We start from the raw sequence: 27,143 nt of genomic DNA on the forward strand, positions 1-27,143 counted from the left end.
ATGCAAACTAAAAAAGAAGCTAGTTCATTTATATAAAAGTAAAACAGTGTCATTTAGTTTTGTAATTAGTAGGATCGTCTTAAAGAAAGCTTAGAAGAAGAAAATTTTAAAGAATCATAGTAATTCAACACTGAAAACTAAAAATTATAAAATGAATATGACTATCAAAGTACTCCAAAAAATAGTTGTGACATTAATAAAAAGAATATAAAATGGATAAATTCAATGAAAGATTCCCAAGAAAGATAGAAACTAAAAAAATAAAACACCTTAAACAGCCAAAAAAATAGGAACCAATAGGATTAGTTTTAAAGCTTTAATAGTAGAGGAAAACGATCCGTTTATAAAAAAGATAATTATAGTCCTTAAGAAAGCTAAATTCAAAAAGAAAATTAGCAAGCGGAAATAGATAATATAGATAAAAAGTCTATTGGTCAATTAAAAGAACATACTGAAATTTAGACTCCCTCAATATAATAAAATGATGAAAAAACATCAGGGCAAAAAGATTGCAATTTTGAAGTAGATGATGTATTTATTTATTTGTTTATTTATTTAGTTTTTACTGAAATTATTTCTACTTGTAACTACTTGCAATTAATTATCTTATACAAAATTTAATATTAATAGGAAAGTACTTACGTTATGTTTTCTCTTTTTCTTTTCAGTAATGATAACGCAGTAAGAATATTTTGTAATAGATTCATCAATTCTAGGTAATTAATTTAATAGTTTATACACTTATCTACCAAGAAAGAAAGCAAGCAAGCATAACATGCATATTTTAAAAACGTAATGATTTAAAATATTAATGATTTATATTGAATTAAATATTAGAGTTTAAGCTTTAATAGAAATTGCTTTCACTATTACAAATGTAATAGCCCTAATGCTTACTGACTATTCATACAGAATATATGGCAATAATTATTTAGAGTATGGATTAAATTAGGCTAAGTACATTTTAGAGATTGTTTCAAATTCTGTTTTTACTCTCTTAGCTTTAACAAAAATAATTTCAAATGGATTCCTTTTAGGAAAGAACACATTTCTGAGAAAAAAATGGAACATATTCGACCTTTTAATTTTATCAAGCTCGTAAAATTTTGATTTTTTTTGTTACTTTTTTAATGCCAAAACAATATATTTTTTTAAAAGATGGATTAGTATAGAATATAATGATATAGAGATCTTGAATATTATTAAAGTTTTTAGAGTTTTGTTTTTAGTAAGGACTAATTAATACATTTAGCATTAAGTTGATTGCTTTGTGGTAGGTTTTAAAGAGCTATGGAAACCTTTCATTCCGTTTTTCTCAGTAGTATTGTTATACTCAGTAATAGGACTATACTTTTTTAATGGTTTAATGGAGAGTAAATGTAGATAGACTCCTGATCCTACTTTAGATCCATACTCTTGGCCTATTTTAGAAGATAGCCCTTATCTTTGTGGCTATACAACTTGTCCTGATGATAGTTATTGCCGTAATCCCTCTGATTACAATCTTCCTGAAATTCCATCTGATAACAATTATATAGAATTATTTTATGGATTTACAAATTTTGATACAATATGGCAATCAATGTACACGGTTTAAAGTTTTTTCACTGTAAATGGTTGGAGTACAGTGACAGAAATCGTAAATAAATTTATAATACTTTCTTTCATTTAATCTAAAAAATGAATAACTTCCTTTTTTTTACATAAAATAAATATTTTTTATTTCAGTATTAGAGAGCTTAAAACAAAACAGTCAGTTAGATTTATTTTGGATCTTTAGTTCTACTATTGTAAACAAATTAATTGATTCATTAATTATAAAATCCTCACTTTCCATTTTTTAAGTAAAATTTATTTTATCATAGAGCTCATATTTTTGGAAACATGGTCCTTGCAACTTTGCATGAAAGCTTTATGGAACATCATAGTATAATTAAAGATGAGGATGATAATTAAAATTAAATGATGAGAAACCTTGATTTAAAAATGCTCTTGAAAAAAGATATGACTATGCAAAAAAAATTTACTTAAGTAAGGCATTCCCACACAGGGATCAAGAAAAGGAAAACCCTTTTCAACAAAATTTTAAGCGAGTTTGCCCAGGATTCAAGCCAAAAAGAAAGCCAGAATTTAAAAAAACATAGCTTTTTCAGTTAAGTCAAAAATAGCTTAAAACAAATTTAAAATTCTTCTATTTATGTTATAATTAGACATACAAACATATGCCTATAGATAGTTGTTTTAAGTTTAGACAGGTAATCTAATTTTTAAGATAAAAAGATATTTATTAAATTTTCCTTCAGTAACGTAACAGACAACATAAATAACATTTATTATTTTATAAAAAAAAGAATTGATTAATTTCTTGCATATTTTTTTTCAAAGATTGAATTTATTTACTTACTTACTTACTTTTTTTATTATATAAGGGTCTCAATTAAAGATGATCAACTCTCAATCTTGTATATAATTGACTTTATTACAACTCTTATACTATTTTTAGAGATCACAATTGAGCTTATTTCTTTTGGTTGGAAAAAATACTGGAAAGAGTAGTTAAACAAACTAGACTTGTGTATAGCGTTGGCTCACATAATAATGTATTGCATAGAAACAAATAATTAGCTAGATATATTTTTTGCTACTAATTAATACAGTATTTTCATTCGTACAACAAAGGTATTAAGAATATATAGACTGATTTACACTTTAACTATATTTTAGAGTATAAAAGTTATCTTAAAAACTTATTCGAAAACTTTAAAGATGATAACTGGATATTTTATAGTTATATCTATTCTCATTACACTCTATGCTTTGATTGGGAGAGAACTGTTTTCTTAAAGAGTTCAGTATGATGACATGATGATAAACTTCAATAGTCTCTCGGATTCTTTTTTAGCTGTACTTCTATTTTGCTTTGATGAAGAATGGCATATTGTAATGTATCAATACTACAACTAAATAGGATATAGAAGTATGATTTACTGCTTGTTTTGCACATACACTTGCTCTGTAATCATGGTCAGTCTATTTATTGCCATTTTTATAAATAATTTTATGGATTGGCTTCGCTTTTTTGAAGATTAAATTTACACTTCTTCGCCTTTTATAAACAGCATTTTTAAATTCTTTTCAAATCTTTATTGTAGATTGTAGTAATATTTTTTATAAAATGGCAGTGAAAATACATTAAACTAAAATATTGACTTAAAAGAATAATAAATAAATTAAATTCCACCTTTAGAAGACTATGCATCTAAGTCTGCTTCACATTAAAATTTTACAAAAGAAGAAGAACTATTTAATAATAGTTCGCACAATGTTCAAAAAATTTCTAAATTCGTCAATTCAAACGTTTTGGCTAATCATAAATCAGAATTTTTAGAATAGCGAAAATTTTCAATAACTAAATCTAACTATTAATAAATATCTGTTTTACCTGTAATTTATTAAAAATCTGTAAATTAAGTGCATCATAGTGAAAAAGCGCTAAGTATTTTTAACAGAAAAAATACCATTAATCAAATGGTAAGTCCTTAAAACATATAAGGAGATCATTAGGCAATATTAAATTCCATAAAAGAAAAATTCACTGATTTTGCTAATTAAGATACAGGATCTAAACAAAATTAAAACAACAAATCAGAGTTTTAAAATGTAATAACTACAATTAATGATGAATAAAAGGATGAAATAAACTAATTTATTGATAAATAATCTAATCATTAACAACAAGCTTCCAACAGCTAATTAGAAAAGCAGTAAATCTAAGATAAATAATAAGAAAATGAAATAAATTTAGAAAACTAAAGTTAAAAATTATGTGAAAATAAAGAGCAATATGGAGATGATTTTGGAATATTGTAAAATATATAAAATGTTTAAAAAAATGAAGATTCTAAAAATTAAGAAGAATAAAACAGTGAGTTTGATTCTTCAAGTTAGCAATCAAAAGAAAGCTAATAATAGAGTAATTAAATGAAAGATGATAAATAAACAGAAATTTATATCTAACAAGCATCAGCAAAACGATTCTCTTTTTTCATTTTTTCTGCCTAAAGTTGTTTTAGGATTTACTGCAAGAAAATAGCAGATCACTCTTTATTTAATAAATTAAAAATAGTTTTATTATTATCATTTGCATTAGTTTTGGGTATTTTAGATCCTTACTTAGATATATATAGCTCATTTGGAAATTTCTTAATTTGGGCAGATTTTTGTATGATGATCATTTTTAATATATAAACGATTATTTACAGTATAGCATATGGTCCTATATTATATTTAGGTAATAACTCCTTTGATTTAAACATAAATAACTTTCTAGAAATAGTATTTAATATCTTTCATTTCCTTTACTTTCTTCCTTTTTCAAACTAAACAATCTATGTTTTGAGGATCTTTAAAATTTTCAGACTACTTTTACTCCTTCCGTTCCTATAAAATAATTTTAGCTAAATCAACTTTGCAGGTAAATTAATTAATTAATTAAAAATAACATTAAATTTATCAACTAATTTTTATTATTTTTGTGTTTATTATAATGGTTTTCAAATGTTAATTCCTTCAAATAAAATAAAAAAAATACTTTGTATTTAAAGACTTCACAATAGCTAATTTAAAATAAATAAATTACAAAAATTAAGTTTTTTTGTAATTTTTACAAAATAATTTTTTTTAGAAATTTCAATTTATTTGTTTATTATTTCCAAAAAAAAAAAACATTTTTATTTAATCAGATTAAATTAATTTAAATATTTTATAAAAATAAATTAAATATTTTTTAATTAATTAATAAAAAGTTCGTGTATGCAAAGCTTGCTTGCCAAGAATGTTAAAAATAATGATTTTTGGTATTATTTTTGCTTTCATTAATAGTGTTTTTGTAACTAAGCTGCTGAAAGCTTAAATGAATTTCTGCTAATATGATGAGACAAGCTTCTCGGATTTTGAGGTGGTGACTGATAAAGATTGTATGGACGTTGGAGGAGACTGGGTTGAATATAAATACTAATTTAATAATGTTTTCTCAAGTATAGCAGTCTTGCTGATGGTGCAAACTTCTGAGGGATGGACACAAATCATGGAATAGTAGTTTAACTATACTTCTCCAAATACTTAACCAAAAAAGGAGCATTAAAGCTTTTGGATATTATTTTATATTCAGTTTTATTGCATTGCAAATTTTTGTATTTTAAATATGTTTGTTGGAGTTGTTGTAGATACATTCAAAGAATTAAAAGAAAATGAAGCAAAACTTGATAAATTAACTCCTCAATAGAAAGAATGGTATTACATTAAATACTCTATTTACAGCTTATCAATATCAAAAAAAGTAAGTTTGTTTGTTTTTATACTAATAACTTAGTCAACATGTACATTTAAACATTAGATTACTCCTCCAGAAGATAAAATTAGCTCATTTATATACGAAACTTTGGAAGAAAAGAAATACTTAAAATATTTATTTAACTTTTTTACAGTGCTAAATTGTGCATCTATTTTAGGATATACACATAGATAAGACGAGTAAAAGCTGAACATTTTAAGTAAATTTGATTTTGAAATCATTTCAAAAATAACTTAATTTATATTTTTTTTTATTTTTTTTTAACTATCAGACCTTATCAATTTATGCTGTATAATAACGTTTTGTATTGAGCTAATTCTAAACATGATCAGTTTAAGAAAAGTTTATTTTGAAAAGAAATGGAATAGGTTTAATATTGTGATGATAATTATGGCGATTATCAACAATTACTTTTAAACGACGATAAATTACAAATCTTATGATTATTTTTATAAAATATTTGGAGGAATCGCATGGAGTCTTTAGCTTATCAAAGTTTATAGAATTTTGGCTCATTTGAAAGTTCTGAAGAAACTACTAAACAGTTTTTTTGGAGCTGTTTCCAACATTTTTGGATTGTCAACTCTTGTTTTCCTCTTCCTTTATGTTTCAGTGCTCTTAGCGATGAATCTTTTTCCTTATATAAAAAATTAAAATACAATTGACGATTATGATACAAACTTTAATAGTTTCATGATGTCTTTACTAACATTAATTAGAATATCAACGAGCGAGCTGTGGTTTCCTATCACTGCGGAGTGCGCAGCTTAGCAATCATCTGTTTTTGTGTGTAGATAAGACATTTACACATATGATGATTATCTTAAGTATGGTAAAAATTCATGTGGATCTAACCTATCTTACTTCTTTTTTAACATATATTACTTCGTTTTTACTCTCTTTATACTCAATCTTTTAATTGCTTCGATCATACTTTCATATAAAGAAGGCTACATTTAAGAAGAAAGTGCAATCAATTTATATTAACTTGATGATATTAAGAAATTGTGGTCTAATTTTGATCCAGAAGGTCACGGCTTCATCAACTATAAACTGTTTTGGTAATTTTCTAGTTAAATAGCATAAATATTTGGTATAAAGTAAGAAGATCTTTTGGATGTATCTCTAAAGAAAAAGTTTCTTGAAAGACTTAATATTCCTATGTTTGAAGATCCTTATAACAAAACGCTGGTCTACAAATTTCATGATGTCATCATTAAATTGGCAGAAATTTCCCTTAAAATAAAATATTAAATAGAAAAGTATATTTTTTTAATAATCTATTGAATTCCTAGTTTTATTTACATTTTTTCTTAAAATAGTCTAGAACCAGATAATAAAGATATAAAAAGATATCACAAAAGAATGCTTTTGAAGTAAGAAAAGATAAAGAACGTCTAGTATTACTAAAAGTCTATGTTTAGGAGTAGAGACATGGTTGTTATCATAACCATCATCAGGAAGATAAAAGAATGGAAAAAGAGATATTTAGAAAAAGACAAAGACTACTAAATTTTTGATATCAAAAATTTGACAAAGAGATTGTAAATAGTAAAGCAGTAAGAAATTTAATCTTAACTATCGAATCAAATCAAAGAAACACAAAAAAGTGAAAGCTTAATATAATAAAAAGAAGATAATTAGATTTAAAACACTGAATAACAACAACAACCATTATTTCCCAAATCTCAGAATTAGAAGTGCCAAGATGATGATACCCTCTTTATTTTGAAAGAAAACTTTTAGACAGAGCCAATATCACCAGTTAGGAGAGCATCAGAAAATACTAAAACTCCTTTAAGCGCTTTTACAACTAATTTTGATAATCAAACATCAAATAATCCGTTTTAAGAGCATCAAACCATAAATCCAGACAAAGAACTCTAATAAAATGAGATAATATGCGATAACACAGATGAGTCAATAGGAAAAAATGCTTCATTATAGATATTAGTACCTAATAATTAAATTAAAAGGAAAGCTTCGATATTCAAAAAAGAGTAAAGAGTCTTTTAATAAAAAGAAGAGAAAGAAGATTTTGATATGTCTAATTAAAACAAATAAAATAAAGCCAGAAACTCGCAATATCTATAGGTAAATGCATTTATCAGCAACATATAACAGATAACAATAGAAAATTACGATGACGAAGTTAATAATCAAAATGAAGATGAATAAATAAATTGAATCTATTAAAATAAATGCGATATAAATAAAAAACGATAATAACAAAGCCAATAAATCAGTTTTTAACTTATTGATAATTGATTAATTAATTGATTGAATAATACTGAAATTATATTTTTGATGTATCGAATAATAATAATAATATATATACATTTACTAAATTTTATATTATTGTAAATAAAACAAAAAAATACATTTAAGTACTTTGTCAAAGTCAAAATAGATAAATTATTTTGATGAGTAAATCTTGTATAAAAAATTATTTTGAGAATCAAAATCAGTTTTATTTTTATATTAATAAGGATATTGAATTAGACATATTATCAAAAACTAATGAATGTTTTAATTAATGTTAATTAAAAACAATTTTTTTGTTGAAATATAAATTTAATTATAATTGATAAATAAAATCTTTGTTAGAAACAGTAGATTTCTTTGAAAGCTAACTCAATAAACATAAAAATTTTAAATTTGATTTCTAAAATATTTTGGTTAGTTAATTAGTTAGCTTATGCAGTATTTTATATAATGATATATCTAATTGCAAAATATAAGAAAAATTATTAAATTTTTAATAAATAAAGCTTTTCTTATTGGACGGATGTTTATGACGATTAAATTAATTAGTTTAAAAAAGAAAAAGAAAAATCAGAAGATCATTGATTTCTTTAATTAAAATATCATACAAGATAATGAAAATTATAAAGTATTTATTTACTCTTAATTTATTTTAAATTAAGCAAAAAACATATAATGAAAGATACAGGTTACTACGATTAACAAGTCTTAAGAAGTTGAGAAAATTAAAACACGAAGAAAAATCTGGATGTATTTAACTAAAAATTATTATTATTTAGAATAGATTAATTAGATATATTATGGTTTTAATAGTTTAACTTCTTTCTCATTTTTTATTATAAATAATACTGAAAGATAATCTAATTTTTTAAAAAGATTAATTGGCTATTCAAGCTATGAAATTTTTTTTGAGTAATCTTATATTTTTTTTAATGTATTGTTGGCTAAGAATTGATTTTAAACTAATTTTTTATCAACTGTAACAAATATTTGTTTTCTCGATAACTCTCTGTTTTGTTTAGTTGTTTTGTTCTTAAGAAACTATTTTTTAAAATCAGCATTATTTACTTGATACATGTTACTAAAATACAAATCAATTGCTACAGGCAATGTTCATATTTATTGAAAAGAGCATTTGGTGAGGAACCAAATATGTTTGTTTGTTTGTTTCTATCTTATCTTCATGGGGAGTTAATAATTATCTATTATTTTCTGAGCCTTTTAATAAAGATTAACTCTCTCAATAAATTGAATTATATTTAGTAATAATTACAAAGTAGTCAAGATAAAAAAGAGAAGAAAATTATAATTTACCCAACAATTAGATATAATTTCCCAAATCCTTCACCTTATTTACTTACTTAACTTAATTAGTTAATACTTATATTCAAGAAAAGAATATATTATGACGTACTTTTATTTATGAATTATCACCAGAAACATCAACTTTGTTTTTTTTTTAAATTTTTATAAAAAAATAAAAGTTAGATTACATACAAAGTTTTAATAGAATTCCGAACACACCAGAAATGTCTCTATATTTAAAATTGTATAATTAATATTTGCTATCATAAACTTTATCTGCTAGTAATTAAAAATGATTTTTAATACAATATATAAAATCTTTTCTACATCTAAAAAGTAATTATTGCAAAATTGTATTTGTATTTTTCAGTTATTATCAATTAAAAATCGTTTGTTTCAATCAATTATTTTTTGATATTTTGTATTTTTATTGGAATAAATTATTTTAAAATTTTAATTTTTGATCTTAAAACTTTATAAAAATTATTTTTATACTTAAATTGTTTTGTTTTTATTTATTTTGAATATTTTAAATATTTATTCTTGTTTGATAGATTTTCTTTCATTTCATAAGTGTAAACTAAGTGAATAGAATCACATATATTTTTATTTATATTTATTTTATATCAATTATTTTTAATATTTATTCAAAATCTTTTCTTTTTCTCACTATTATTCTCATTTTATAATAATTTGAAATTAATGGCTGATAAAATAATTTCTAATTGTAAAATTACTTATGAAAGAAATTTGTTAATAAAATTAATGTTAATTTTAAGATAATTTGCTGCTTAAATTATACGTTGCCTTGAGTACTTGTTCTTTTTGACTTAATATAAAATTTAAAATCAAAATTTTTGATAGGAGGTACCTACCTACCATCAACCATATAAAAAAAAGTAAACTCATCTGAATATATTTTTGTAAAAATAACTGACTGGTTGATTATCGAAATAATCATTACAAAAAAATCATAAAAATTACAATGGATTGTATCTACATAAATTTAAAACATATTTATTACTAAAACGCATATAATTTTTTCTCTAAAATGATGGATGGGAAGACTCATGGATATTTATTTTTAATAAAAGATATAAAATAAATTGTACTAATGTATGTATATATAAGTGTTATTAATTAATATATTAACTAGAAATAATAGTATTTAAATTGTTTGGAAGGATATTGAAATTATTATTTAAACAAATTAGTTTTCTTTTTGCTATAGTTTGTTTGTTATATGATGTTTAAGTGATTATTATCATTTATCAGATATAATTGATCTGGTCTTTTTGTAATATTTGATTTCTTCTGCATATTCTGGTTTATTCAAAGCTTGAATTAGAAATTCAATGACAATTTTGTGCTCATCTTTATTTTAAACCTTACTTTATTCTAACCAAAGCAAAGATTTATTATTCAAATAATAACTGAATAAACCCTTGAATGAGCTCTTACCAAGTAAGTATTTTAGCTTCATATTCCATCTCTTTCCAAATGTTTTGAAATTTCTTTTAGTGAGTTTTTTAGCTTAAGCAAAGCTTTATCCTTTTTTAACATGGGATATTAAATTTTGTTACTCTACTTTATCTGAAGATTCTATAAACCTCTAGAATGATTTTAGAATATTTTTAATGATATTAGATTTTTTCACATCGAAGTAGCTCTTAGATTATTGTGAATCTGTGTACTCTTTAGTTGGTGAGTCTAAGCAATGAGAGGAAGAATCATCAGATTCGTTTATATATTCAAGAAATAAATCAATTATATTATTATTAAGAGTTAAAGAATTACTCTTTTCTTCTAAATTATTTTGCATAGGGAATAATTTAATGATTATTTTAATAATATTGTTTGTTTGTTTTAATATATATTATTATTTTTATTTATTAATTATATTTCTTTGTATTAAAAAACTTATTCTTATAGCAAATTTAAATTAGTTAAACAATTATTTTTCGAAAAGTAACATATGTTTTTTACTTAATTTGATGAAAATTAATTATATTGCTCTTTAATTATTTAAGGGCTTTATACTAAAAAAATTGTATTTTCAATAATAATATCATGGCAAATTCTAAACTATATTAATTAATTTTAGAATAATAAACATCATTTCACCTACCAAATAATTTGGAATATGAAAGTATTTTTCAAGAAATCTTAGCAAAACAAAATTTCATTTTATATTTAAATAGTTAATATAGATAGATAGATTAATTATTAACTTGATTTTTGAGCTTCTTGCTTACTAAGAGAAATCAATTTCAAATGATCATCTAATCAACAAATTTATTATCATTTACTCTAAATTGTAATTTAAAATATTAGTTAGCTATTGAATATTAGAAGATATGTTTTATTTTAAATTACAAATTATATTTTCATAAATTTTAGCTGTTTTATCCATTTTAGCCAAAGTTTAATAGTATATTTTTATCTTCAAACGTTCTTGATTCGCTTCTTTTTAAGGATAAACATTAAATCTTTATAAATATAGGAAAGATTAGATAAAAATCTTATCTAAAATAAACATGATTTTTCTTTAATTAATGGAAATTTACTTGTTACTTCATGAAGAAAATTAATTCAAAAGTATGTTTTCTAATTAAAATGCTTATCAATATTCCTTTTTAATTAATAACTTTACCCATCATATTAAAAAGATAGATTGATTACTGAATTTTGTTTGATAGAATTGAATTACTTTTTTAACAAAAAGGCATCAAATAATCTGAAGAACCAATATTGTTATAAAAGAGGAAAAAGAGAGGGAGAGAGAGTTAATTACTTTTATATATGTAATGCTTTATAATTATTTTTTTTATTTTAAAAATTTAATCTTGAATAAAATTGTTTTAAAGAAAAAAATATAATCTCAAGTATAAAAAATAGATACAAATAATCATATCAAGCTTTTTTTGAAAAATAAATATGTTTTTTTTGATATAGTCTATCTAGTTCGTACTTAAGCAAGCGATGTAAATATTATATTTGATTACTTTTTTTTCAATTATAAATATTAACAAAAATTAATTACAACAAGATAATATCGAATATTAATCAGATGCTAATATCAAAGTAATCCAATGAGGACTTTCAATTAAATAAGTAGTTTGAAATAATCAATATATTTATTTAAGCAATAGTTACTAATGAATGAATACGCATTATTATGATGCTAATTATATTATACAAGTTTTGTGTATAGCAAACTATAAATTTTAATTATTAATGCCTGCTGAGTCTGTCTTATTATTACAAGAAATAATTAAATTATAGCCATAAATTTTAGAGAGATATTGATAGACTGGTAAATCCTTTATTCTTTTACAAGTTAAGAAATTTTTAAAAAGATGAGCCATTTTTAATTAAAAAAATGAATTATATGCAATAAAATAATTCAAATACTTTTAAAATTTAACTAATTCATAATGAAAAGTCAGTGAGTGTGAAAATGTATTTTAAATAAAAAACTATTTAAGATCTCTTTTATTTTTTTTATCAAGTTAAACATATTTATTATTAATTATAAAGTACTGAAAGCCATATCTTAAATTAAATGATACTAACTATTAAAGAATGACAGAATTTATATTTATTTTCCTAAAAAAAAAGCATTAAATAAATTCTATAGTTCGGTAAATCATTTAAAAATTGTAAGGTTGTTTTTTATTTTTACCTTATTTCTATAAATGAGAGAAATTGGCAAGAAATCAAATAGATAATACATCATAATCTTAATATTTGATGATAAAATAGAAGGAATTCGTATATCAGAAATAGTTTAATTGAAAATTTACTAAAACACAAATTATATTCTTCTATATTTGATAAATTATCATCTTATTATTTTAAAAACGAAAGTAACTAGTGTTAATATATAAAAAGATAACGCAAATTCATTAAATTAGGGATTTAACAAATAAAGAATTCTATTTAACTTTAGCTAGAATAGTAAAATTTAAAGTAATATTAGATAACTATATCTTTTTATTTTCAAATATTTATTAATTTAATAAAGTATTTTTAAAAACGAATTTTTCTTATATCAAAATCTTTTTGAGAAAGACTGCTCTAAATTTATGAAGAAAGTGATTTATTTATTTATTTAAAAATATATTGGTTAATTAATTATAAAACATCTTATTTATTGAATTTTTTTAATAGTGACTTTATTAGAAAATATTTACAAACTATCTAACTTTTTATAAAATTCTATATAAAATTAGAAAAAATATTATTTAGATTAAAAAAATAATTTATGCTTTTTGTAACCTTAACAATAATTGATTTAGTGTAATGTTATTTATATTAATATCTAAGTTGATAAATATTTTTAATAATAAATAATTATATAATCTAAATATTGTTTTTAACTATTTTTTAAACCATTTTATAAATATAAATTTGTAAACTTAATTAAATAACAAAAAAAACATGTTTTAAATACTTTTAGAAGTAAATTTTATCAAAAATAATGATTTGATTTTACTATAAATTAATAGATTAAGAACCTCCATATGTTTTTTTAAATAACTTGATTCACTGATAATATATACTATTACTTATAATTTCTAATAAAGTAAAAGAAGAAATTAATGTACAGATTGTTTGTTTTATTAAACTAAAGATAGACAGAGAGAGTTATATAAAATAAATATAAAAGGAATATTTTTTTTTGTAAATTAAAAGCTATTTATAATAGAAAAATATATGTAATTTTATAAATTTTTTAGCTTAAATAAAATGAATGAATGAGCAGATATATGCTTAGCTAAAAATGTAAAGAATCCTTAACAAATAAAATTTTTAATTTATTATTAGTAAACAAAAAAAATTAATATATCATGACTCAATTGATACTTTCATCATAAAAATTGTTGTGACTAAATTCGTATACGTATATTTAATGAGTAAAGGAATTATAAATGTGCAATCTTAAAAAATAAATATTTATTAAAGTTAAACAAATTGATCGAAGCTTGAATATTTTAGTATTTAAGGAAAATCCTCCAATTAATAATAGTTATCAATAAATTATTAGGCATAGACTGATTTTTGAAAATTTAATACAATCAATCAATCAAGCTTTAGTTTTAAGTTCCATTTTAAGAAATATTAAGAGGGAAGTAAACTATCTAAATATAAAATAATATTGACATTTATTTACAGAACTGGCTAAGCTAGTTAAATAGCACTACTGACTTTAGCCTGAATATTCAGCAACATAATATTTAAGTATATTAAATGTTATGAGCATACTTAATAAAAATAATCAAGCGAAAACCAAAAATACATCAATATTATGAAAAATTCTAAAGAGTTTTTAATAAGTATTTTATATCATATAAATATTTATCAAATCTTCGGAGGATTACCATCTATCTAATGTATTTTGCATAAAATTTTTCGTTGACAAAAATAATTATAAAACAGCCAGCTAGCTAGCTTGCTACTTAATACCTTTTTAGAGCAAATTGTTGCAAAATTGGGTCATTTAAGAAAAATATTTGTATTTTTTCTAGTATATTGACAAAAATAAAATAATTAACGTTTTGATTGATAAAATATATTTAATAATTCAAAATAAGCAAAAAATTTATTTTAGTATGAATAAAAAAAATATATATTTTAAATACTCTTATAGCAAAAAATATTTAAATGCATTAATCTAATGTTTAATTTTTAAATAAATCAACTATAACTTTTAACACATATCTTCATTAGTCATTCATTCATTATTTAATATATTTTATTGAATTTATAACATTAGAGATGCATTTATTAAAAAATGTTTTTTTATTGCTTAATCTTCTAATTCATTATCTTAAACACGAAAAAGTGATTAATTCTTAAAAGAGCGTTATTTCACATCTAAAATATTAAATATATTTAAAAGATTTTTTTATACAATTCTTAATTTAGAAGCAATATAGCTCTCTCTATCTATACAAATTAATTTCGTACAATGAAGAATTTTTTTAAAGAGAAAATAGGACAATTATAATTTTTCTAGGGTTTAAGTTATTTTGTAATGCTTATATTTTTTAATAAGCTAGAAAGGTTTATTTAATAAAGAACGAGTAGAATTAAAGAATTGTCTAGTGTATTTTGTTGAGAATAAAATTTACTACAGAATAAAAAATTAAGTGGGAAAAAATGTATTTAGTTAGATTTATAAAATGCTTTGCAATCTAAGTAAAAAAGAAAAAAATAAATATTAGAATAAAATTTGGATTTGATAGTTTTAATAATAAGATTTATTTATTTACTTACATTTATATGAATATCAAAATGATTTTTAAAATTTATTTTTATTTAGTGGAAAAAAAAGCTATGGTTTTCATCAAATAGTAGGATAAATTAAATTTACCCAAAATAAAGTTTTTTATTTTCCATTTTTTATATTTTTCATTCATAATTTTTAAAATGTGTCAATATAATTCATGCTTTTTTGATCTAGAAGCTTTAATAAAACATTAATTATATGGAGTTATTTTTAGAAAAAATTCCAAAACTCAAACAGTTCTATCTATCTATTTTAATTTTTAAGATGTGCCAATATAATTAATTCATGTTTTTTTATATGGAATTATTTTTAAAAAACAAGAAAACTCAAATAGTAATATCTATAAATTTATATTTTTGATAAGAATAAAATAATGATTTATTTTTTTTAAATAAAAAAATATTTTGATATTGAATTTAAATAATTTTTTTGGTTAATTTTATGATCAATTTATGAATAATACAATATCATAAACAAAATTAGCTATATTTTACATAGAAATGCATACTATTTATCTTTATTTTCAGCTCTAAATATTTTTGATTTAGATCCTGTATATTTTGGAATGTCATCATATCTGTTATAATCAAAAACCAAAATATAATTAATTAATTATTAACCTCTCTTTCTTATCTTCTATTCACTTCATAAAAAAATTGAACATTTCGAATATAACAAATAGAACACATAGCTAATTAATTTTTAGTGATTATAATTGTAAATAATTTGTAAGATAATATATAAGCAATGAAGGAAATCAATTGCTACATTCAAATACCTTAAGAATTTAAATTTTAATCTAAAATAACCATTCCTCAAATAATTAATTTTAAGCTTTTTTTATTAAATATATGGGTGATGAATGAATTTTTTTTAATCGAAATATTAATTTATTCCAATAATATGTTTTAATTGTAGCTAAAAAATGTTCATCTCATATTAAGAAAATTGATAGAAAGAAATGTAAATATCAAATTACTATGTCAAATCATTTAGATTAGAGTAAAAGATTGCAAATAAAAACTTGATTAAAAAAGCATATCGCAGGAATAAATAAATTTATAGAAACTAATAAAACTAACTTATATTATTTTATTGTGAATACTTTATAAAATTAATTATTATTTAGATTTTCACTACAATTTAAAATCATTTAAGTTATACTTAAATTTTTATATTTAAATATATTAAAATCAATAGATTTAGATTACTGATTTTGTAGCATATTTACAATTAGAATACAAACAAGTATGTATGTATGTATGTGTGTGATATTAATAAAAAAAAATATTATGGTTTAACAACTAACTAAAAAATTTGTAAGAATTTTTTAAATTGAATAGATATTGTATTTTTTAGGAATGAACAGATATAGCAAGCGAATGATTCCTCAAGTAAGGAGGAAAGCTAATCTTTTAAATAAATTTGAGTATTAATTCAATTAAATTAGCTGCTTTAATTGAATTTATTACCAATTAATAGATAAAGATTATAAACGCTAATCTAAAAGATAAAATTCTTTGTTGTAAATAATTATTTAAATGTAAAATAATATATGACTAACACTTTCTCATTTTTTTAGTAAAAGCAATTAAAATAATAAAAAATATATTATATTTAATAACTCTTAGTATTTATTAAAATAAGCTAAGCTTATAAAGTTAAATGAATATTTACAAGTTAAACAACTCTATATTATTTATTTGTCGCTTTATTATATTTATTTTTACCAAAAATTAGATTAGGGGGGAAACATTCCAAACATATTCCAAAGATAATTCGAATAAAATTTATTTAAATTTATATTCGACTTTTCTTTTTAGATTACTAATCGTAAAACATCTCCCCGCTTAGCTTCGATGACATAAATAATTTTTTTAAAAAATAAGTATAATTGATATAATATTTTTACAGTTGAAACAAACTATGTAGAAATATAAATATAAATACTATTTAGTTAATTGAAAATTTGGAAAATATTTTAAATTAAGAGTTTTTTAAAGTAATTAATAACCTATTTTTCATTCAAATTTTCTTTTTATCTTTAATAATTGATTTTGTTTTTTTGTAATACTTGATTTCTTTTAAATGCTAAGGATTTTTTAACGCTTAAATGATGAAATTAATTACTACTTAATGTTCTTATTTATTTTAAACCTTGCTTGAGTTTAGCCATATTTATGATTTATTATTTAAATAATATGAAAATAAAGGTTTGAAAGAGCTTTTATCAATTAAATAATTCAGTTTCATGTTCCACCTCTTTCCAAATGTTTTGAAGTTTCTTTTAATGAGTTTTTTAGCTTAAGAAAAGCTCTGCCCCTTTTTGATTAAAGGATTCAAACTGTCTTCTTCTTCTTTTTTACAAGTCTCAATGAACCTTGAAAAAGACTTTATTATGTTTTTAACAATATTAGATTTCCTCACTTCTTAAAAAAGTTTAGTAATATCTAAGCATTCTTCATAGCTACCACTTGAAATTTAAGATCCACTATCTTACTCATCTACCAGTTCAAGGAATATATCAATAAGATTAAGATTATTATTGTCATTATTATTAAAATCTAAAGGTTGGTTATTAATGTCTTAAATGATTTTCATTATTTAAGTAAGTTTTCCTCTCTTTTTTTTTTAATTTAGATTTAAAGTAATTGTTATTTATGTTTTTTGATATTTATTTACTTTTCTACCTCAATATTTAAATAGTTAAACACTTACTTTTTATCAATTATTTCTCAATTAACAAAAACAAAAAAAAATCAATTGTGGCTTAATAATAATTATCTATTAATTATTTAAATATTGAAGGATACTTAATGAATATTCATTAATATTTTACTAAAATATGTTTTTTACTCATTTATAATAAAATATTTATATATTCTATTTTATGCTAAATAATTCTAAATTTAAAAGCTGGTTAATAAGTTTTTTTAGTAAGTTTTACATAGAATTTTTTTAAGCTAGTGAATTATCAAAAAACAGTAAATGATGGCTTGTTTGTTTAATTTATTTCCAAAAATGATTGAATATTTTTTTTGAATAATTTAAAAAAAGCAAAAGCAACTATTTTTCCTTTTTAAACATAATCAGAATTAACAAAATATCTGCGGGCTGACTATCTTTTATAACTTAAGAATTCATCATTGAAATTTTATTGAGTAAAAAAAACAATTTAAATAGCAAGGTAATTCAGAATATAAAAGTAAATTTTATGAATAACTAAGCCACAAATTTTTAAAAGTGATTAAAAAGAAAAATAAATTAATAGATGTTTCTAATTACTTTTTGACGAATTATTAAATACAATCAAAAAAATAATCAAAAAATTTAAAAAACTTGAGACAGTTGAATAAGAAAGAAATGGAACTCCTAAAAAAAAAACAAATTTCAACTACAAAAAAGCTTTTGAATTACATTTTTTAAAAAATTTGAAATACCTTTCATAAGATAATCACATATTATTTTTAAAAATATGTCAATTATTTGTTATTTTTAAAGAAACTAAATTATTTTTCTACTTTTTATTAACATATACTGATAACTAACTATATCATTTAAAATATAATAATAGAAAAATAATTGATGACTACTAAAAATAATAAATTATTTTTGAATTCAGATAAATCTATTTTTTTAATATATATATGCACCACGAGAAGTACTTTTCAAATTTAATAGCGAAAAAAATATAATAATTGTGGCCCTAATTCCATAAATTAATATTTTAAAAAGATTAAAACTTGAAATGAATATCTAATTAATTTACTTTATATAAGAAATTAATTAATATTATATTGTTATTTAAAAAATAGAATGAATGTTTAGTACGAGCAAAAAATATCGCAAAAATTGTAAATAAATAAATGAATTAATTGATTTTAACATTAAATAATACAAGACTTTTGAGAGAAGTATATTTTTTAATTTGTATTAACTATTTTAGTTTACAAGATTAAGAATTATTCCAATTTTTTGAAATAAAAATAATATTTTATTTTGATTGAATCCTACCTAGTCTTTAAAAAAATTACTGCTTAAAGAATTTTATTTTTTTGAGTGACAATACCAGTTAATATTTGTTTTTAAATTTTAATGAATCTATAATTGTATAATTATTTAATTTTGATTTAATATGCAGAGAAATGTAAAATGTTGTATGTAAATTTTGAAGTTAACCTGTAAACTTTCCTATTTATTAAAAAATATTTTAATTCTGAATATTAATTTTTGAGTTTGCAGATAAACAAATTCTATCTATTAATTTTTAGTGTTTTAAACAAAAATAATATGCATTTAAAGAATTGTTGATACTTATTCAAATTATAATTTATTTGATTAGAATAAATCTTAAATTTAAATGGATATAAAAAATATTTATGTTTAAATATTAATAAAAGATATTAATTTGACATAAAATAAATGAAAATAAGTATTTTGGTTATTAAATTAAATTTTAAAATAGAGTTATTTTTTTAGATAACTAAGGAGATATTTTTTTTATTAAAAATTATAATTTGAAAATATTTGTTTATTTACATTTTTGTAGAAATGACTTTTTAATATAAGCGCCATTAAATATTTGTTAATTATAAAAATATATGGCTTGTCATCTGTTAATAACAGCTTTTAATAGTGAGATATCTTAAAAATTAAATGCAATCAATTATTTTACTGAAGAATATTCTTTACAAATTCTTGATACAAACATTATATCAAAAAAGATATAATTAAATAGTGATATTAATTTATCAGCTTAAATCAAAAATAGCTTATTTATTTTTAAAGCAAAATTTCAATTCATTTACTAAATCAAATCAAGATAGTTAGCTTAAGTAAAGGTTTTAATAGATGGCGAAATATATTAAGTACGGAATTTCTGCAACAAGTAATTAATTCTTTTAAATATTTATTTTTAGATTCACTCTTTTAGAAAATAAATGAAGCAATCATTGCAGTTTGTAATAATAAGATGAGTAATAATTCAAAAAACTAACTTGAAAAGTTTTGATATAATATTAAATAGGAGTTAATTAATTAGGACTTTTGGTTAGATAAATATTTGTTTATCTAATGAATGATTTAGCTAAAAATATTCTAACTAAATTGATGATTATTAAAAACATTTTTTATTTGAATAGTAATGTTTGGTATTGTCACATATGGTTCATACAAATACCACTAGATTAGATCATTTGAAGAAGAATATTATAAAAATTCGAATAGAAAAAGATAGTTTTTGTTTAATATACACTAAAACCTCGCTATTTTATATGATAAATCAGTGGATTCCTACGAAGATCTTTCAAAAATAAATTAATACCGCAAGATTCTTCTTTCTTATGCCTAAGGTTTTGTATTAGAAACAGCTATTGGAACTTCTAGAAACTTAAAATTCTATCCTCCTGGTGTCAAAGTGTTAGGAATAGATTGGAGTTCTAATATGTTAGAAGCAGCTATGCAAAAAAGTGTAAATCACATCTCTTACTCTTATAAAATAGATGATACTGAAAATTTAACATTTAAAGATAATGTATTTGATACTGTCGTTGATACTTTTGGATTAGAATATTATGTAAATCCTGATAAAGCACTTAAAGAAATGAAGAGAGTATGCAAAAAAGATGGGCTAATTTTAATTCTTGCAAGTGGTTAGAGTTTATACTAAGGACTTAATTTCTTTTTGAACTATAAAACTCCCTATACCGTTTGCAATTATGGATTCTTTCCCAACAGAAACTGGGAAGAATTCATCAAAGAAGAAGATTTTGAAATACTTAAAAAGGAAAGAAAAATAAATGGAACTGTATATATGTATGTCTTAAGAAATAAAAAATGAATAAAACTAATTATATATATAATGTGTAATCTATGTATTTAATAATATATTTATTTATATATTTCGTATTAAACCATAAAATTAATTTAAAATTAATTAAACAACTAATTATATTCCAAATCTTTAAATATAAAAAGCTCTTAAAAAATATAAATTAATTTATTTACAGAGAAATTTAATAGGACAGACAGACAATATTATATTAATTTTTCATTTTATTCGTTTTATTTAACGTTGAATATTAAGATTAAAAATTAACTAAAAATAGCATTTATTTTTTATATCATATTATAATATTTTACACACAAAATTAAATTAAATTTATTGATAAAACCAAAAACACAAACAGATTCTATTCGCGATTGATTATCTAACCAAAATTAATAATATTCTAAAAAATTTAATATAATTTATCCTTAAAAGGAAAGAATCAGAATTTTATTTTCATTTGATTTCTATTTAAGCATACTGCTTAGCTTTAGTGCACAAAATATCTGTTTTATCTTCCTAATTTACAAAAGTAAAAATAAATAATTTTTATATTAAAAAGTAATTATTAAATTACTAATAGGTCAATTTAATATTGTTGATTTGATGCAATTTTTTAATTTTAGAAAAATTAAAGCTTTATTTTACTATTATTTTTCTTTATAAAAAAATGTTAAACTTTTATTTATTCTAAGTAGCTGTTACTTGTTCAAAGTGTGACATTTCTTTTGCTTTTTAAATTTTATTTTTTAAGGACTCAATCATTTATTTTTCAGCCAAAATTTATTAAATTATTGATACATTTTTCTGAATCATTTATTTTTTAACCTCATTGAGCTATTAATTAAAGTTAATAATATGAATGAGTTATTAATTATATAAAAAAGAAAGATAATTTGATTGATAAATTTAAATGTTAATTTGCTTGTTAATTTATTTTGATTTACTGATTTAATATCTGTGATTAATGCCTCTTTTTCTTTTTTGATAGGGTATATCTGTTCACTGAATTTCTTAGATTAAAATAAGTTTATTATGTAATATAAAAAGCTTTAATTTTACATATGTATTATCGTCTATTTTCTACTTTTGTTAGTGTATGATAGTGCCTACTCCGTTAATATTTTTGGCAGCTTTTTATTCCTCTTAAATTTATTTTTAGATAAAATTTATTTCCTTTTTTAATTATTTTTGCATTTATTCCTCTTTTTACTTCATCAAATTATAATTATAAATCTATTGTGTTGATTTCTCTAATATTTATCTTTCCTAAAATAAATTATCTACATTTGAAAAAGCTGAGTTTTTTTCGCTAATTCTAGAACTTCCATGCAACTTTGAACGAGCGCTTGATATTTAGTCATTCTTTTATTTGAATGAGAATTAAAATATTTTTTTATTTGTTGTCGAAGGATAACTTGTTGTTTAGGATTTGTCAGATGCGACTTATTTTGTAAATCCATCACTTTAATTTAATCTATTATCATTTATTGATAAGTAATCCAAAGCATGTTTACATTCAAAATTAAGTTAACCTCCATAATTAGTTTCTTATTAGCTACTAATCCTTAACCGTGGAAAATGCTAAGATTTTTGTTTTAAGTCTATTGCTTTTTAGCTTTTAAAATTAAAAAGAAGTTTTTATCCTTTAATGTATTTAAGAAATAATAGCTTAATTAATTATTCTACCTGTGAAATTTAGCAACTTAAAACTAGTTTTCCTAGAGCTTAGAAAGAGTCATAACTTTACCAGTCTTTTCAAATGAGAAATTCTTGTACATTTTATCTAATAAATATAGTCAAAATATATATTTTAATTTTTTATTAATAAGACCTATTTGTAAAAATGAATTAATTCTTCTACCTTTTAATTTCTACTATCTTTTTGTAAACTGTTAATAATTAATTAATTAAGTCTTTTAATATAGAAAAAACTAATAACTGAATAAATTATTTCTCAAACAACAAAATTCAGATTTTTAAATTAATTTTGTAGATTCTTTAGAATACCAAAAGATGTTGATTAAATCACTTTATTTCAAATTAATAAAATATTCTTTATATCATTTAAAATTAAAGCAAAAAACAATTCTTTATTAACGTAAAAATTGTTTTTATTTTAAACCAAAAAGAGTATACATATTATTAAGGCTCAAAAATAAGATAGAAACTAAAATTCTAAAACTAATATTTTAAAATAATTTAATTCAAATTTTAATAATTTTCTTTTAAATCAACTGAGATGACAAAATAATTTTTTTTAATTTAATTCTAATATCCATTTTTAAATAGAGTTTATGTGAAAATAGTTTTTTATTTTATTTGTAAAATGTTAAATGCAATCAATATTTTTATTTTCTTTCTTAAGGGGATGATTTGAGAGTCAAAATATTTATTCAACTCCATCAAATGTAGCAAGAGATGCAGAATATTTAATTTTTTTAATCAACCTCTGTATTTGCACCACAAGTTTATAATAGTTAATTTCAATTTAGCTTATTAAATTTAAAATAAATAATTTGTTTAAAATGCCAAAAAAGGGAATATTTTTTAAAAATAAAAATTTGTTAAAATATAATTCACAATTATTTAATTTTGTTTATATTTGTTATTTTATTATCTATATTATAGTTAGTTATATTTTTCATTAAATTTGCAGGATTTTAGGTGGTGATCTGTTATCTCTGAATTTAATTTATTTATCTCCCCTTTTAATGATCCTTTGGTTATCATCGACTTTTTTAGATTAAAAGTATTGCAATTATGGGTTAAATCTTGATATTGGTCTTTGACTGTGAGGTGAAGTTCGCTATGATAGATATATTTTTTTACTGTCTGTATCTTACTTTTCACAATTATTGGAGTTGCTAATCTATTCAAAATTTGATCCTAGCTAAACTGAATATTTTTTATGGTTAAAAATTGGTGCTACTTCAGTGCTTTAGATTATTTTGCCTCCTTCATAATTTTGTTTATCTTTTAAGAACTTCATCAAAATCGATCTTTCATTGACAAAAGCATTCTCATTTATCCTTTTTTCTTTCTTTGGTGAATTTGAATTAGAATCTTTTATTTTCTACTATTTTATCTTTAAATACTTTGGTGCATTAAGTTCATCATGAATTTGAATACCAATATCTTATTAATTTGTTTGCTGTAAAATAGCTCTCTTAATTTCTTAATAAATTTACTTCCTTTTTTAAACAATTGGCTTTAAATCATCAATTTAGTTGGAAAATTCAAATTATTCACTAGATTCGTTGGGTTGAGTTTAAATAAGTTTTTAAAAAACTTAGCCATTTTCTAGATGTTCTATTTCAACAGCTCTAACTATTCCAAAATTTTAATCATTTAATTTTCTTTAAGCCCTTTCTTAATCTTTACTTTTTACGAATACAAAAAGTCTATCATAATTATCAGTATCTAACAACTGCAAGCTATTATTTATATCAACTGGGGATGTGAGTTAGTTGGTTTATTCGAGAAAATCAAAATTTTATTAGGTAGGATGAGCATTTTATAATTTTCTTTTTCTTTTAAAATTCCATTTTTATTAATAAAGTGATCTCGAATATTTATTTTACTAAAAAGGTTGTTCAACCATACTTTCAATTTCATTTCCCTGGGTTGTTAAACAACGAGATTCTCTCAAAAAATCAATTGTTCTTTTTTATCTATTTGTAGAATTATTTGTTTATATAAACTACGATATAGCTGTAGTGTTTTACTTCGATTATAAAAACGAGTTATTTTCTAGATTAATTTCCTAATTTGGAGTTTTTGATCTAAAATGAAAATTACTTTTAGAAATTAAATTATTTTATTCTTTATTTAAATTGCTTTATGTAGTTTAAAGCTAGATAAATTATTGTTGGTATTACTACTGTTTAATAATGTTTTGTTATTAGGTAATTTAACTTTATTTTAAGTTTGAAAAATTTTGAGTATTTTTATTCAAAAAGGGTAGAGTTTTTTATAATGGTGACAGAGATTTCTCTAAAAAGTTAATCGAATCTTGATTTAATCTCTTTCTATATATTTTATTTTTTTCATTGTTAACTAATTCTGAATTTTCTTTTGATTGCTTTTTCTTTAAAAGCTAATTTAGATTGCTATTATCAAGGTCTTCTTTGATTTTACTAAAAATTTAATATCCCAATGAGCTATTTTTGATATCTTCAAGCATGTTGTATGCTAAATATTCTTGTTTATCTTAAAATTGTTTTCTATGCATAATTTTTTCTTCAGTTAATTTAACCAATTAACTGTACTCATTCTAATTGATAAGTCTGTTAAACTTCTTCTAAAAGTACTGATTAATAAATAATAAATATATTTTTTAAGCAAAAAAATAAAAATATTGTTAGAAAAGCAAATTTAAATAACTTAAAATTATTTAAAATTGATTAGCCTTTAATTACTTGTGCTTTCATGAAGAACACAAATGAGTTAATTGCTGATGATTCCACTGTATATTAACGGTGTTATATATTTTGAATGATCTCTTCAAAACCAAATATTTCTCCCTCTTTTATAACTGAGATTATTAAACTTTAGTCCATATTAGGAATAAATCTATTAACATCTTTAACTACTTATAAAGCTTCACATTAGATAATTTGATTAAGTCTTTCTTATTTCTTCATTACCTAAAATTCGCCTGAGTAAATTAAATACACTCCTTCTACTTTATCTCCTTACTTATAAAGAATTTATCCATGAGTTAACCTCTCAAGTGTCATATTAACCATTACATCGTAAATATCTGCATCTGAAAATTATTAGAAAATAGGGATGTTTTTTAAGAATTTATATTATTTAACAACCTCTTAATTTTTATTCAAAATTTATATCTCAATTTATTTCATTTTTTGCTATCTTATTAACGTTCTTTAAATAATTGAATGATAATCCTATATTGAAATAGCGATAAATTCACAAACTGAGTGGGTCAAATATTAATATTCTTTATTTTTACTTTCGAAATCACCTTAATCAATCATTAAATCGCTTGTATTCAACTTTTATAAGGGCTAACCTACTTAGAGAGAAATTTCATCATTTTACTAATTTTATGCTTTTATTTAAATGCTATCTTATTTAATTTTTTTCATAACAGCTTAACCATTTAATAATACCAATAAGATTTATTCACCTGCCTCATTGATCTAATTCTTATCTTTTGCTAAAAAAATTTGATAAATGTAATGAAAATAAATACAAAATTAATTTAGTTGTTGATTTATTTATTTACTTTCTTTTAGAATCAAATTTGAGTTTTCTAAAAAGTCAATATTTACATTATCATCATACCTTTTATAGAAGGCGAGCTAGCTAATATATTACAAAACCTAAAGTCCATATTATTATTTTATTTTAGAAAAGAAAGGGTATTAACACAGTATTTGTGTTAAAAATATTATTTCGCATTCCTATCTAACTGCTGGATTCTTCATTAAAATCATAATCATTTCCTAGTATTTTAATAAAAATTAAGTAAGAAATGAGAGTTATTTTTAATTTATCTTTGCAAATTAATGATAATAAAATAATTACTTAAGTTGGACGAGGATCATTAAAAGGAAGAGCTAAAATATTTTGATAGTATTAATTGCGATAATCTTAATCTTAGAAGATATTTTTCTTCTTATTTATAATTCGTCTTGCTTCAAATTCACTTTTAGATCTCTGTTGTTATTACTCTTTCAGTATTTTATCTCTTTTTTTGTAAGGAGAGCCATTTCTAGAAGATGAATTTATCCTACAATTTTGTTGGATTTCATTTATTAAGTACTCTTTTTCGTTTAGCATTCATATTATTTGATATAAAATTTACTATATTATTAAATCAAGCTATGTGTAATTGAAAATATCTTATGATTGATTACCAATCAAATTATTAACGAAAATTTATTACTCAAAAGAGTTTAAATATAGATAGATATCATTGCATAAGATAGAAAAGATGATCTCACAAAAATAACCAAACCCAATAAGTATTTTAAGGAAATTAATTTTTTTTTAGATAATCTACAAACACCATAGTTAGTAAAATAAAATTAACTAAATTAATACATTTATTCTTCAAGCAAGTTATA

General features: G+C 21.2%; 7 protein-coding genes across 7 annotated transcripts; 3 read left to right on the top strand and 4 right to left on the bottom strand. All coding sequences in view use genetic code 6, as the record gives it.

Annotated features, from left to right (window-relative positions):
* On the top strand, positions 1-7,540 carry TTHERM_00122430 (cation channel family protein; the record flags this gene model as incomplete). Its single annotated transcript, XM_001010839.2, has 11 exons — positions 1-531; positions 631-716; positions 838-1,098; positions 1,159-1,639; positions 1,729-1,790; positions 1,866-2,255; positions 2,430-4,474; positions 4,806-5,338; positions 5,396-5,552; positions 5,625-6,615; positions 6,676-7,540. 11 exons carry the CDS (start codon positions 1-3, stop codon positions 7,538-7,540), a joined length of 6,402 nt encoding a protein of 2,133 aa, XP_001010839.2.
* Positions 7,541-10,278: 2,738 nt separating this feature from the next.
* Positions 10,279-10,644, top strand: TTHERM_000122448 (hypothetical protein; the record flags this gene model as incomplete). The annotated part of the gene is made up of 1 exon (XM_012796268.1): positions 10,279-10,644. One exon carries the CDS (start codon positions 10,279-10,281, stop codon positions 10,642-10,644), a length of 366 nt encoding a protein of 121 aa, XP_012651722.1.
* A 557-nt stretch (positions 10,645-11,201) lies between these two features.
* On the bottom strand, positions 11,202-11,462 carry TTHERM_000122449 (hypothetical protein; the record flags this gene model as incomplete). The annotated part of the gene is made up of 2 exons (XM_012796269.1): positions 11,202-11,233; positions 11,300-11,462. The coding sequence occupies 2 exons, from the start codon at positions 11,460-11,462 to the stop codon at positions 11,202-11,204; spliced, it is 195 nt and encodes a 64-aa protein (XP_012651723.1).
* A 5,781-nt stretch (positions 11,463-17,243) lies between these two features.
* TTHERM_00122450 (hypothetical protein) lies at positions 17,244-17,819 on the bottom strand (the record flags this gene model as incomplete). Its single annotated transcript, XM_001010841.1, has 1 exon — positions 17,244-17,819. One exon carries the CDS (start codon positions 17,817-17,819, stop codon positions 17,244-17,246), a length of 576 nt encoding a protein of 191 aa, XP_001010841.1.
* Positions 17,820-20,069: 2,250 nt separating this feature from the next.
* Positions 20,070-21,057, top strand: TTHERM_00122460 (ubiquinone/menaquinone biosynthesis methyltransferase family protein; the record flags this gene model as incomplete). Its single annotated transcript, XM_001010842.1, has 2 exons — positions 20,070-20,106; positions 20,360-21,057. 2 exons carry the CDS (start codon positions 20,070-20,072, stop codon positions 21,055-21,057), a joined length of 735 nt encoding a protein of 244 aa, XP_001010842.1.
* A 444-nt stretch (positions 21,058-21,501) lies between these two features.
* On the bottom strand, positions 21,502-22,826 carry TTHERM_00122470 (hypothetical protein; the record flags this gene model as incomplete). The annotated part of the gene is made up of 6 exons (XM_001010843.2): positions 21,502-21,564; positions 21,623-21,703; positions 21,751-21,882; positions 21,993-22,058; positions 22,108-22,663; positions 22,735-22,826. The coding sequence occupies 6 exons, from the start codon at positions 22,824-22,826 to the stop codon at positions 21,502-21,504; spliced, it is 990 nt and encodes a 329-aa protein (XP_001010843.2).
* An 863-nt stretch (positions 22,827-23,689) lies between these two features.
* On the bottom strand, positions 23,690-26,856 carry TTHERM_00122480 (cyclic nucleotide-binding domain protein; the record flags this gene model as incomplete). Its single annotated transcript, XM_001010844.2, has 4 exons — positions 23,690-25,357; positions 25,467-26,230; positions 26,300-26,519; positions 26,602-26,856. The coding sequence occupies 4 exons, from the start codon at positions 26,854-26,856 to the stop codon at positions 23,690-23,692; spliced, it is 2,907 nt and encodes a 968-aa protein (XP_001010844.2).
* Between the last annotated feature and the right edge of the window lie 287 nt (positions 26,857-27,143).

Source organism: Tetrahymena thermophila, assembly GCF_000189635.1.
Source record: "Tetrahymena thermophila SB210 genomic scaffold scf_8254752, whole genome shotgun sequence".
Taxonomy (NCBI): Eukaryota; Ciliophora; class Oligohymenophorea; order Hymenostomatida; family Tetrahymenidae; genus Tetrahymena; species Tetrahymena thermophila.